This window comes from Ovis canadensis, chromosome 16 (assembly GCF_042477335.2).
Source record: "Ovis canadensis isolate MfBH-ARS-UI-01 breed Bighorn chromosome 16, ARS-UI_OviCan_v2, whole genome shotgun sequence".
In the NCBI taxonomy this organism is placed as follows: domain Eukaryota; kingdom Metazoa; phylum Chordata; class Mammalia; order Artiodactyla; family Bovidae; genus Ovis; species Ovis canadensis.
The window spans coordinates 67,262,878-67,277,666 of NC_091260.1; the positions used below are offsets into that span (position 1 = coordinate 67,262,878).

General features: G+C 35.1%; 1 protein-coding gene across 3 annotated transcripts in view; it reads left to right on the plus strand.

Moving 5' to 3' along the window:
- CDH18 (cadherin 18) overlaps positions 1-12,971 on the plus strand; it is a 1,279,339-nt gene extending 1,266,368 nt beyond the window's left edge. For 2 of the 3 annotated variants that reach the window (XM_069556587.1, XM_069556586.1), the window contains 2 exons: positions 2,405-2,656; positions 12,277-12,971. In XM_069556587.1, the coding sequence (XP_069412688.1) occupies positions 2,405-2,656; positions 12,277-12,767 (743 nt within the window). In that variant the 3' untranslated portion in view covers positions 12,768-12,971. The remainder of the gene's footprint in view (positions 1-2,404; positions 2,657-12,276) is intronic. The other variant, XM_069556588.1, reaches the window with a different exon arrangement.
- The last annotated feature ends 1,818 nt before the right edge of the window (positions 12,972-14,789 follow it).

The window sequence follows — 14,789 nt, forward strand, 5'->3', positions numbered from 1 at the left end:
TTTTTCAAAAGACCCAGAGAGATGGTATGGGGAGGGAGGTGAGAGGAGGGTTCAGGGTTGGGAACACATGTACACCTGTGGCGGATTCATGTTGATATATGGCAAAAACAATACAGTATTGTAAAGTAAAATATAATAATAATAAAAAAGTCAGACCTTCAGCTGGGAAAATGAAAGAATATTGTCATGTCTCCATGTCTGAGAGCTTTCTATTTGAGAACTTAAAGTGCCCTAGAAACATATTTTGGCTTTCTTCTTGTTTTTCATCTTGTTTCTGATTGTATTTCCAATAATCTTGATAAAGTACATGCTACCAGATGAAGAATGTAAAGTGGACACAAGCCTAGAACCATAAAGGGGAGTCTCCATCTACCCTTATATGTTACCATGTCATTCCACACATTATGAGGTTTCTCGGGACCAGGGACCAGTGTCTTCCATCTTTTCTTCAGAGGACCGACTGTGAGATCCTCAAACATGTTTGTGTTTGTATCTGTTCATACCTTTTCCTTAACTTAAGGAATTGTGAATAGAGGCAATTTTATATTAATCACTATGCAACATCCTACACCTGATAGATGTGCTTAATCAAAGGTCTGGGTTTCTGAGAGTGTACCTGTGATGGTTTTACTCTTAAAAACACATATGATGCAATTTCTCCTCTTTTTTTTCATCATTCTGAAACCTATTTCAGAGTAGACAATCAATACACTTTTCTTTAAATTTCTCTTCTTCCATGTAAGAAAATACTTGTAGTAACTTATTAGATTATTTATATTCTATAACACACCTTCAACAACTCATATAGATGTATATCTCATATAGATCTATATATAAATTTTACATATATAAATCACTCATGTGTTTTATTATCTGTATTCCACTGAATATTTGAAATATTATCTGTCTTTTGGATTAGTTGGGCAATATACAATCAAAAATATATCTATAGGGTATTATATCAAGATTATCATGAGCATATTCATAAGTAATATAATTCCAATTTTCTGAATAATAGAAATTGATATAAGAAAAAGAATTCCTAGAAGTAATTATCTAATAATTTACTAACGTTTTCATGAAAAATAATTAATTGACAGCTGTAGCCAAAGCTTGGATTCTCTGGGAAGCAGGCTCTGGACTGGAGCTTGGAGGACAGGGTGCTTCTTGCAGTGTGTCATCATGATCAGCAGTTGTGGACCACAATGAGAATGGAAGAAAGGGGAGAGTGAGCAATTAAGTGACCATAAAATTCGAACATGTCTATGGCTGACCCCATGGGAAAGCTGGAACTAAGCTTGCCCTTCAAGGTTTCCTGCAATTAGCAGAAGTGACTTGATCTGTATAACCTTGAATTAATGAGTCATTGATTATGTGCTGCTCCAGAAGGATGTGACCTTGGGCCAGGTAGCAATCTACAGTTCAGGTAACAAGTCACTCTATGCAGGAGTTCTGAACAGCACATGCGGATGTGCACCTAAAGGATCTTTTAGCTAATAGATGCAGAAGGAGAAATAACAATGCTAAAATAAATATGTCCTAAGTGCATCCAAGGCCATCAATATGAACTGCAGGTGAACTGGTGGAGAAGTGGCAGCATGGCATCCTGGTTTTGAGCAGGTTCTAGAATGTATTGGGGTGTAGCTTGATTATTGTCTAGCTCTGTAATTTGGGGCATTTTACCCCATGGGGCTCAGGTTATTCATTTTAAAAGTATTATTCCTAATAAAAATGAATTTCCCTAAAATGTAAGGAATTTGGTATCCTCTCCCTTTCATGGTTGTATGGATTGATCAAAAGCCATCATGCAATTATTTACCATAGTATATGGCATTTTAAAAGCACATAAAAATGGAATTAACTATTTTATTCATCATTTACTTTCCCATGGTGTTCCCACTATAACAAAAGTTCTTCAAATCACAAGTGTAAAACAATGTATCAATTTATCTGGTGTCTCCATAAATATATTACCTGTACCAATGGTTCTTAAACATTTTTGTATATTAACCTCACTTGAAGTTTGCTAAACATATAGATACCTGTTTTTATCAGAATCACCAGGTTTGGGATAGGGACACTGGCCCATCCCACAGTTTGGTGTCCATGAATCCCTTTCAATCCTTTGGCTGAAATGTCCACCCCCCAAATGCTTATTGCTTCTACCTCCTCTGTCATCCACTGTTTCCCCTCCCCTTTAGTCCAGGCCTTATTAATTTTTCACATAGTTTTCTCCATTTAATAACCAGTTTTAGTAACTGGTTAATAATATCCCTTCACGTTCTTTTATCCATTTCATAAAAGAAAGCATAAATACACATACCCTTGTTATCCATTAAAGGAAATGTGACTCTTTAACGGCGGCTTTACTAAGTACATTTTGTTCTGCTTATGTCTGTCATAGATAACACAGCCAGCATTCTGACAAGGCGGAGGAGATTTAGTCGAACTATTCAGGATGTGTATTATCTCCCCATTATGATCTCTGATGGTGGAATCCCCTCTCTCAGCAGCAGCAGCACCCTCACCATCAGGGTTTGTGCATGCGAGAGAGATGGGCGCGTGCGGACCTGCCATGCCGAAGCCTTCCTCTCCTCGGCTGGTTTGAGTACAGGAGCCTTAATCGCTATTCTTCTGTGTGTTGTCATTCTCCTAGGTAAGTCACTCTAAATCCTAAGGGATGATGCCAGTTCTAAGTGTACCCTACAGTGGTGCATTCAAATACAGAGACGAAAACAGACAGAGACAGTGTCATTTTGACAAGACCTTAGAGCTAGGAATGCTTTATGTAATATGAAAACTTGACTACACTGATTTTCTTCTAAATAACTTTCTTACAATAGATACATTAGATACAATAACTAATCTTGAAATAATTTGCTTTGAATGTTATGAAAGAGTTGAAATGTGAGAAGGAAGGATAGGATAAGAGAAATCTTTTAAGAAAATATCTACTTTAGAAAGAATTGGTATTAAGTATTCTGAATCCCATACTGAAAGGGCTTTTCCAATTTATTTCAAAGAACGTAAGTGACATTATTTACAATGAATCTGACCACCAAATAAAAAGACTAAGTTTCCTGTAGAAACTTCTATCAGTCTAAAATATTAGTTGGTCATCAACCTCAGTTGAATTTTACAAGACTAAGTCTAACATAATTTTTGGTCTCAGAGATATCAGATATTATTATTAAATTAAAACTAATATATTTTAGTTTATTTCCTGCATTACATTTTATTTTAAAAGAAAATTTCTCTAATTTTATGTTAGCTTTGACAAGTCAAAATCTTACCAACTGCGTTTGAAGCCAATATTACTATTAACTCTTTAGAATTACTATACAAAGTGAGACAGCAAATTCAGATTTTTTTTATAAGAAAGGTATATGTAAAGAATCTTTTGATTTAGAGTTTAAATGGGTACATATATATGTTTCCAGTGTATCTTCACCCTCTAGCTTTCTCATAGCAGCCATATATTTTGTTCTGTTCTCTGTTCTTATGTTCACATGTAAGAAAAACAAGCAATATACATACTTTGGTGAGACAGATATATTCTTGCAAGGAATGTCCCTTGTTTTGTTCCTGGGTTAGAAGACAAATTACCTGTACAGAGGAGTGGAGATCAAGGTGACATGAGGCTGAGGAGAAAGGATGGGGTAAAATGAAAGAAAAAAAAAAAGTAGGCTTTGTTTTAGGAGCGCAAGGAGAAGTTTAAAGTAGGTTTGTCCCATCATAAAATTTGTATGCTTAAAAAAGACAGCTATGAATGCAGTGGAGAGCAGATCTCATGATGACAAGGGCTTCCAGTTAGGAATACGATACATTTGTCTCACTCAGACACAACATAATTTGGACCAGCACGTTCCCTCATGGTTCAGCTGGTAAAGAATCCGCCTGCAATATGAGAGACCTGGAATTGATCCCTGGGTTGGGAAGATCATTTCGAGAAAGGAAAGGCTACCCACTCCAGTATTCTGGCCTGGAGAATTCCATAGACTCTATAGTCCATAGAGTCGCAAAAAGTTGGACAGGATTTAGTGACTTTCGCTTTTACTCTCAGAGTGGAAGTGAACAAAGCTTGATAATATCAAGATGCTTTAGCAGAAATCAAAGGTGATATTGGGTAACAGGATGCAAAACACAGGATGAAAATATTTACCAAAATCTTCACTGAATGTTTATCGAAAGTACCTGAGATTCCATTTGAACCTTGCAGTGTTAATTATTTCAGGTCAGTAAGCAAACATTTACTATTTATGATAGGGTGTTTTTTCCAGAAACAAGTATCCAAAGGCTAAGAGTATAATAGCCAAAAATTACAGAAAACAAACAAACAAAAATTTGGATAAACTAGATATGCAGCTGAGTTAGAACAGAGAACAGTATCGAAGACTTTTCATCTCGTGCTAAATGTGCATCTTTAAGATCTTCCATGACCTTCCCAGAGCTGGGGGACACGAGAAGTGCATTTTGTTGATGTCACCACAGCCAGAGACTATGAAGAGAGACAGGATAGACCAGGACTGTGATAAACTGCAGTGTGATCACCAAGTCAAGAAGGATGAAATACCAGAGAGGGCAAAACAGAAAGCACAGAAGAAGGAACAGAATTAATAAGAGTGATGTCCTAAAATCAAAGAAAATAAGTGTATCAAGGAGGACAGAGCGTTCAACCATGCAAAAACTGCCTAAAAGTTAAGTAAATTGAGCAAAAAATGTGTCAATTGCACTTGGCAATTTGGAGCATGGAGGTTTGATTCTTCATAACAAGAGCTATTTCATTGTAGTATAGTCTTTTGTAGTAGAAGCATGGTGGTGAATGCAACCAGGAAAATCAGATGGGTTTTTCTTTCCTTTAATTTAATTTAATTTTTTAAAGTATAGTTGATAAGAAATGTTGTGACTCAGTTAAACACATATATTCTTTCTTTCATGTTCTCTTCCATTATGATTTATCATAGGATATTATTCCCTGTGCTATACAGTGCTTTATCCATCTTATATACAATAGTTTATGTCTCCTAATCCCAACTCCTCTCTCACCCTATCCCCCAACCCCCTCTCTCTTGATAACTACAAGTCTGTTCTCCATGTCTGTGAGTCTGTTTCTGTTTTGTAGGTAGGGCCATTTGTGCCATATTTTATAGTTCACATATAAGTGATATCATATGGTATTTTTCAAAAACAACAAGCAAAAAAAAAAAAAAAACCAAAGAATAAACAGCTACAAACATTGAACCCTCTAGATTTCCTAACTGAAACTACAAAGAATAGAACTCAGTGACTTTTTGTAAGTCAACTATGCTTCAATTAAAGAAAAAAAAAAAAAAAGAACACTCTGACATTAATATAAGTTCTTCCAAGTCCTTATTCTGAAAGATATTTCAGTGGTGGAAGCCTGTTACCTTTGGCTTTTATTTTCATTTATCATCAGAAAATTATTTTGCATACTAAGATTAAAACCTTTAAAACTGACAGATATCAATGTAAGGTACATTTAAGTATATTACATAATATAATATTCTTTACCAGCTGAGCCACAAGGGAAGCCCAAGAATACTGGAGTGGGTAGCCTATCCTTTCTCCAGCGGACCTTCCCAACCCAGGACTTGAACTGGGGTCTCCTACATTGCAGGAGGACTTGTTACCATCTGAGCTATCAGAGAAGCCCCTATATTACATAAAATGACATTTTATTATTTCATGAAACAATAAATTTGTTTAATTGACTTTATGACTTTTCCCACTCTTTGAGGTAAATAAGAGAACATTTCTAAAAATTATGATATACATCAGGGCTAATGAAACAAAGGTTACATTTGATAATGTACAAATGTACATTTGCTCCTTCAATTTTTTTGAAATCAAATGTCTTTACACTATAATTCAAAAGTTGCAGAATTTCTTAAGCTTGGGTTTAAGTAATCATTATTTTAATGTAATTTATATTTTTCTTGGCACTGTAAGGGCATATATTGTTACTGAGAAAATATCTGGCCCACAAACTTGAAATGTAGACATTTGTAATTTTGAAATAGCATTGGCTAATATGTGAGTTCATAGGCTGCAAGAAAAATATCAACAATATCAGAGGCAGCAATACTTTATTTTAGAACTTTTAATTCTGAATTTGCATTCAACCTCAACAACTAAATAAATCATGAAACTAATATTTTGATACTGAAATGTTTCACTTAGTAGCTCTTTGTGAACATGACTGTGATAGTGGAAATTCAGCCCTAGTTTTGCCACTAATTAACTGTGTGATCTCAAGACCCACAAAGTCTTTTTGCTTCTATTTCTGAATCTATGAAAATGAAGTTTCAACTAGAATAACCTTACAGTCATCTGTAAAATTATGTGTTGCTTATTTATGTTTTATTATAGGCTAGATATTATTCAATATTTTGCAGTTTGGTAGACCTCATCTATGTATACATTGATTACTAGAAAATGATGCTTTTAACTTTAAGTGCCAAATGTACACCTTGTGAGCTGTGTTTTGTCAGGATTAACTTTTCAGATCCCTTTTAAGGAATGGATAGGAAAGAATTTACAGTGAACCATCATGATGCAGTCAGTTTGGTGCTAGAAAATGGGGTCCTTGGAATTCCCCTCCTCTCCTGGGCATCTGACATCTCTTTCCCAACCCACTCCATTACTTGTCAGAGGGTGCAGAACTGTGGGTAGAGCAAACCAGGGCAAGGGATTATTTAATCAGGATCCAAAACAGACTTCTTCCAGCTACCTTCATAGTCCACACATCACATATAATCAGCTGACTTAGATTAATTCACCAAGTAGTTTGCTCGTATTTGGGGATATAGATTTCCTCCTGCATGGAAATTAAGGTGGATGTGGTGAGAAGAGAGTGAGGGCCTAGGAGAGGAAGTGAAATTGATGAGAAGATAAATGTCAAACCTGTTTGTCATCAGAGTTATTGTGAATGACTTTATGGATTCCCCTGGGCGTGAAAAAATAACTTGCAGTGAGAAGTGTCATTACCAATTATGGCTACAGAAGCTAATAAAAATAATCTCCCTGACTTGGGCCACTTCATCCTACCAAATTTAGTGCTAACATATGATGATATAAAAGAACAAATCAAGTGATATTTAGGGGTAAAAATATCTGCTATGAAAAGTATTTGGGGGGTATGTTAGGAGTCAATACATAATTTATTCAAATGTAAGTTGTATGTCAGTTAAGTTATGAAAATTCAAACCCCCTTAGTACTCCGGGTACTGGAAAGATTATATGAGTAAGTAAATATAATATAGAGGAAAACAAAGAGAAAACTTTCCACAAATTTGAACCTCTTTATGAATAAAATAATGATATTCACTTTAATTTTCTTAAATGAAATGAATCATGTAGGATTAAAATTATGGTCACGCTTAATGAGAAGAAAAGAAAAAGAAATACACTAACCAAGAATAAAATATTCATCAGAATAAAGACATCTAAAAATACTACAATTTATTCATTTCATTCCAGTTCATATAACTAAGCTGCAAAATACCAGAAATTATTTATAATATAATTTGAACAGAGGACAAGCTCTCTATCTCTCTTTCTCTTTTTTAGCAACTCCGTAGCTCTATCATAGTATATTTTCTCAGATGAACCACTGAAAGAAGTGCTACCCTGTTATACATCTATAGTTTGATATACTGTGAGGGACTAATTCAAATATATTACTTGCTTGCCATTTTTAAAATTGGGTTTAACTTTCAAATATGATTATTATCTTCACTCATTCTCTTTAAATAAATTTGGCCTTGCGATTGTGGGGAAGCACTTTAAGAAATACTTTCAAGCAAAATTAGGTGTTTGGAATTTTTAGGAACAGTAAGCTGATTTTTAAAGTATTTAAAAATTATTTTTCTAGTGAGACAATTATTATTTATGAAGACTTAATTAACCCAGCATCACATTGTCACTCTCAGAAATATCATTCGTTTGTTAATCCACATAAGAATTGTTTATGGAGTATCTGTTGTGTGCCATCTGCTCCAGGAACATCTACTAAACAAACATGAGCGTAAAGAAAGTCATTAGGAATGTACCTTCCACGTTCTTCTCTGCATCCACATTCTCTGTGTTGATTTAAATTTGCCACTGACTATCCCAGGTGGCGCTAGTGCTAAAGAACCCACCTGCCAATGCAGGAGATGTAAAGAGATGTGGGTTCAATCCTGGGTGGGGAAGATCCCCTGGAGAGGGGCACGGTAGCCCACTCCAGTATTCTTGCCTGGAGAACCCCATGGCCAGAGGAGCCTGGTGGGCTACAGTTCATAGTGTCTCACAGAGTTGGACATGACTGAAGCGGCTGAGCATGCACACATGACTGTTTCGCTAATGAGTACAGTGTGGCTCAGACGGTAAAGAACCTTCCTGTAATGCAGGAGACCTGAGTTTGATCCCTGGGTGGGGAAGATCCCGTGGAGAAGGGGATGGCTACCTACAGCAGTATTCTTGCCTGGAGAATTCCATGGACAGAGGAGCCTGGCAAGCTACAGTTCATGGGGTCAACAAAGAGTCAGACAAGACTGAGAGACTCACACTTTCACTTTCAAAGGGACTATATGTCTATATTTGTCCTGATATTCTGGTGTAATTATAAGTAAAATCCCTTTCCACCCTCAAAAAGTGTTCCAGATTGTATGGCTAATTATATATTGATCTTTATAATAAATAGGTATGCAACAAATCTAGGAATCATTTGTCTCTGCCTAGTAACTCTCTGCCTAGAAAGAAATAGATGTAAAACTGTACATTCAAATTTAACTAGCATATATATTTTGAATCAACCCATATAAGTCAGGGATAGCTTTTTAAGCAACTAGAAGCTGTCATAACAATAAATCCAGCATTATCAAATATGTTTCATTAGGCAAATAGAACACTAGTATTAGTAAAGGATGTATATTACCTCCATACTTTGGTAATAGTATTGATCACATTCTCCCTGTTATCTATCACATAAAGTCCCTTGACATCCATCATCAACCATTTCAACATACAGAGAAATAGCTTGATTTATTGAAAACACTAAGAAATTTTATTATAATAAATTAGGCAGTGTGTAGAACTATCAATAGATATTTTAATCTAGAACAGCCTACTCACTTAACTATAATGATGAGTAGAACTATATGGTGGATGATAAATATAAACCTCTGGATAGAATTAAGTATGTTACTTGAGGATTCTGCTTGGGCTACTGAGTTTAAAAGCTATTGGCTGAATTTATACTAAAATACATAGTGAGATATCAAATACTTACTGATGGCATTCAGCAAAAAGAATAATCATGTGAATAGAAACATATTGTACTCTGTAACAGAGCATTTATGAAGCCGGGTCATATGTAGAATCAGCATTTCATTTCCAGCCTTTTCTGTGATCACTCTATTTCAAATAATAATCAAAGCTCTACCATGTCAACTCTAATTTCCCCATTGCATTTTCACATTACCCAGTCAGTATCCTTTTACTCCTTACATTTCCAGATGATTCCTTGACTCTCCATAAAGATGTTTTGTCTTTTTTTTCTTTTTCTTCATTCCCACAGTCTTCCACCTGCCTCTTTGCAAAATTAGTTTCCTCCCAGTATTGTGACCCTCTCTTTCCACATATGGTAGACCTCCCTCTAGTAATTATCCTATCTACTTCTGGCTTGAATACCTATTCCTTTTCCTCTCCATATTTTCAAGACTTCAAAGCATGTACCCAGTATGATATCTAGTTCAGTGCAGTAACACTTATCTAGTTTAGGGCTATCATAAAAAGGGTTTAAACTGTATGAAGACAAGCAAGGAAATAATAACAAAATGAAGAATAGAAGTTACTTTTTAGAGGGGAAGGGAGGTATAGAAGGATTGTATCTAGGGTGTCAGGTATGTTTTTATCAGAAGATAGCTAACCTGCTATTTGTTTGCTCTATGATCATTTATTAAAGCTTACATATAATCAGGATTTCCAAATAAAATATAATATACATATATAAAGATAGACAAAATACAGCATAAAAGTGTGAAATCTGTATAAAATTATAGATCTATAGGTATTTATGCATGTGTGTATATGTATGCACTTACACATCTCCAGATATATTAAACAAGACATACTTATGCTATGTATATTCACATATATGTATGTATATGTGCATGTTTGCTGCTAAGTCGCTTCAGTTGTGTCTGACTCTGTGCGATCCCAGAGATGGCAGCCCACCAGGCTCCCCCGTCCCTGGGATTCTCCAGGCAAGAACACTGGAGTGGGTTGCCATTTCCTTCTCCAGTGCATGAAAGTGAAAAGTGAAAGTGAAGTCACTTAGTCATGTCTGACTCTTCATGACCCCATGGACTGCAGCCCACCAGGCTCCTCCATCCATGGGATTTTCCAGGCAAGAGTACTGGAGTGGGGTGCCATTGCCTTCTCCCATGTACATGTTTTTATATATATATATATATATATATATATATATATATATATATATAAAGATGTATTAATATATAGTATATTAATATATATTATATACTATATATTAATATATAATATATATATTCCCTGATTGTTCAGACAGTGAAGAATCTGCCTGCAATGCAGGAGACCAAAATTTGATCCCTGGGTCAGAAAGATTCGCTGGAGAAGGGAATAGCAACCCACTCCAATATTCTTGCCTGTAGAATCCCATGGACAGAGGAGCCTGGCAAGCTACAGTCCATGGAGGTGACAAACAGTCAGAAATAACTGAGTGCCTAAAACTTTCACTTTCATATTTAAATTATAGGCAAAAATATTCCCCATGCTTAATAGTGAGATAAACCCATATTTTATATATATTTTAATGTTTCCATAAAACATATCCATATTGCTTTGGATATAATTGATTATACATACATATATATGTATGTGCATATGTATACACACTATATATATTGTTTATGTATACACATATACATACATTATACATGTATTTTTATTTCATCTCATGTTATAGTATATTTTTGTTGTTATCCATCTGAAATTCACATTTAGTTGGGTGTCCTGAATTATTTATTAAATCTAGTAATCCTACATTCCATTTGAATATATTTCTCTGATTATCATATTGTGATATTTAAAATAATAGTGAACCTAATAATTCTCATAATAAAATGTAGAATATCAGCTAACCAAGAAGAAAACAGTCTGTAGAGATGAAGTAAAAGACCTTGGGCCTAATGACAAAGAGTAAAATGAGATAATTCTGTTTAGTAATGGTTTAATAGCATCCAACTGAATAATTTGAAGTAATGAAAGAAGGACCAAGGTAAAATACCCAGGATATATTTCTATCAGTTTACCCAGTGGCTACAACACTACTGGTAATAAGAAACTATTCAGTGTATTTGGAAAAATTTCCCTAAGACACACATCCAGCAGATCACTCAGTTCTATATTTTTAAAATAGTAAAGTTGAATATGTCAATGGAAACATCATCACTTTTAGTGTGAAAAGTAATAAACTAGAGCCCAAACTTTTCCACCCACCATTTGTATGACCTAAAGTTACACAGTACTTACTCATGCAATTTTTCCTGAGTCTCAGTTTCTTCATTTTAAAAATGAGGAAATCCCAGCTCTATTTTGAGCATTAAATAAAAATATTATGTAAAGAGCATTGTGTAAATGGAAATATTTCTACATTAACTTAAACATATTTTGCAATCTGATATTTAAATGCAATAATTAATACCTGATAATGTCATTCTCAAGGATAATGGACAAAAGAGATGAACCATGTAAAATATTCCTGCTTTTATTTCTACACAGAATCAAAAAGGGTTAAAGATAGGGGCTCCTTCTTCCTGTTTTACAAAAACTTAAAATACCCTGCTTTTAGTGTATGCATCGTTAGATGAATTAATATCTATAGATTGACCCCAACACACAATAATTTTTCCAGTCAGAATTTCATATTGCTTTTCCATCATCTATTCCCCTCAGTGTAAACAATGAGTGGTTAGACTTAAACACAAGTCAGGATTCCTGAAAGCATAGCCTGGCAAATGAGAATATCATGGCGTTCACCAGATCAACTATTTCCTTTGCTTTGTAGGGATAATCATTTTCTACATTCTTCGGGATATTAAAAATTCTTGCAGTGGTATTCTGAGAGTGCAGAGATCACAATGTAAGCCCAAATGAAACAAAGCTGATGAGAATGGTTGGAACTTGCTGATGTTCTTTTCTCTAACTTTTCATCCTCTTTCTGTTTTTGCTTAGCTATTGTTGTACTTTTCATCACCCTGAGACGCAGCAAAAAAGAGCCCCTGATCATTTCAGAGGAGGACGTGCGGGAAAATGTGGTCACCTATGATGATGAGGGGGGCGGCGAGGAAGACACGGAGGCCTTTGACATCACCGCCTTGAGGAATCCATCTGCTGCTGAGGAGCTCAAGTACCGCAGAGATATCAGACCGGAAGTGAAACTTACCCCCAGGCACCAAACATTGTCCACCCTGGAAAGTATAGATGTTCAGGAATTTATTAAGCAAAGACTAGCGGAAGCCGACCTAGACCCCAGCGTCCCTCCTTATGACTCTCTGCAGACTTACGCCTACGAGGGTCAGAGATCAGAAGCTGGATCCATCAGCTCCCTGGATTCAGCAACTACTCAATCAGACCAGGATTATCAGTACCTTGGAGACTGGGGGCCCGAGTTTAAAAAATTAGCTGAACTCTATGGAGAAATAGAATCTGAAAGAACAACTTAGGGGGTCAATCCTTGCAACCTTCTAGAATTTGCTTACTGAGCAAATGGAGATGTAACCTCACCAATGGCAAGGAAGAAGCTTGGAAACAGTACTTGGAACTGAACAAGCAGAGCACAGCTACTGTAGAAACAAGTGCCCTTTTCATGATTGAAAACTGGGTTATTTAAAGGGAAGAAAGTAAAATTTAAAAAAAAAGAAAAAAAATCAGAGAAAAAGCTATTGTTCCTTGTGTATATTTTCAATCGCTCAATAAAGTCTGTGTACTGTTTAATGAAGAATACCTGAATTAAGCCAAACAATGATATTTGTTTCAATATCTTGTGATTTCTTTTCAAAAGCAAAACTAAACAAAAAGTTTCAAATCACTTGTGACTGATTTCTAGGGGTGGTACACTGATAATCATGTGGTGGTGAAGGTAATCATGACCTTTTTCCACCTTTTTGGGTGGACTTGAGATCCACACCCTATTATTGTGACACAGCTCATTAGCTTCCTCTTGAAATGACAGGAGGTATTTCCAACCTACCAGACCACTCTATCATGGACTCGTATGTACCATTTTCCTTTGCCCTCCCCACTTCTTTTCTCCATATGGAATTGATGGAGCATGGGGATTTGCTGCTTGCACTATGATGTATGCAACTTCTGTGCACCAGTTGTGCACTGCTCTGAATCATGGAGACTATGGTCTCTGTCCTGCCTGTGCCCCTTTAACAGGAGAACCCCCTTTTTTACGTGGATAGAATGAATGTTTTAAGATATACTCAGACCATCTGATATGTCAGGGAAAGATTTTATTTTTTAAAAAAAAGGCACACTGCAAACCTTATCCTGTACAAAACATTGAGGAACTCTATTCTTTTTTTTCCATTTGTTTTAGGACATTTATATCAACAATTCTGATCATTCTTGTACCTCAAATTGGTTGTCAGAAATTTGATAATTGGTTTATACTTCTGTAATTTGGTTATTTTTAACATGGCAGTCATTAAAAACAAGTGTAACTTACATAACTATGTAGTCTGAAAAGATTGTCCTCTAATTTACATAAACTTCATAGACTTTTTATTGACTTGCCTTTATTCCTCACAGAGGCTCAGACTTCCCCCTCATCTCACTGTCTGATTAGCCTTTTATGTTTAGGACTTACAAAAAATATGTAAGTCTAGTAGCAAAAAATTAGAGGTTCACACTTATTATTCTCAGACATGTCTCCTAATGTCACTGAATTTTAGGGTCCCAAACTAGAAAATAGAGATGGAAAAGACTTTCCTGCCTATCTTATACTTTATATGAAGATCAATAAGCATCTATAAAAATGTTTTCCCAATTGCAAAGTAGTTTGTTATGTAAAGGCTCACAGACACTAATTTTCTAATTCCATTGGTTCATAACTACATAGAAACATACTTTGTAAATGAAATAATACATTATCTTAGGAGAATTTAATTAAACTTTCAACAGTAAAGCAATTGCTAACTGAATATATAAAAGTTTAATTCTTTTGATATTTTCCCCAAATAATCTGATCTTTTCTCAGAATTTATTGGTTTTTTTTTCCCCCTAAATTGCTTAGATGACAATTTGCTGTTGTTGATATTGGTTGTGAAATAAAAATCCATAACATAGTGAGCCTATTCTGTAAAATTGAATATATCTATGTATTTCAGATTAATTGGAATTTTGAAGTCCTCAAATTAAAATTTATTTCAAGGGCAAGTTTTCCTTTGCTCTTTAGGTCATTATAATCGAGAGTCCTCAAAAGTTATAAGACATTTTCTGTCTGATTCTACTCAATTGCAAAATTTTGAATTTTGCCTCTGTTCACAACTGCCCTGTGCTATTATTATTTTTCAGTTTTGAGGTATGGGAAGTAAGTAACTTTAATTTGAGTATTTCTCAATTTGTGTTTGAAGCCTGAGGAATAAAATGTAATTTAAGTGTTTTACAACCTTTTAGCATTCCAGATGCTGCTTGATCATTTTTTAATCTCATAGTGTTATACATTCCAGTATAAAGTT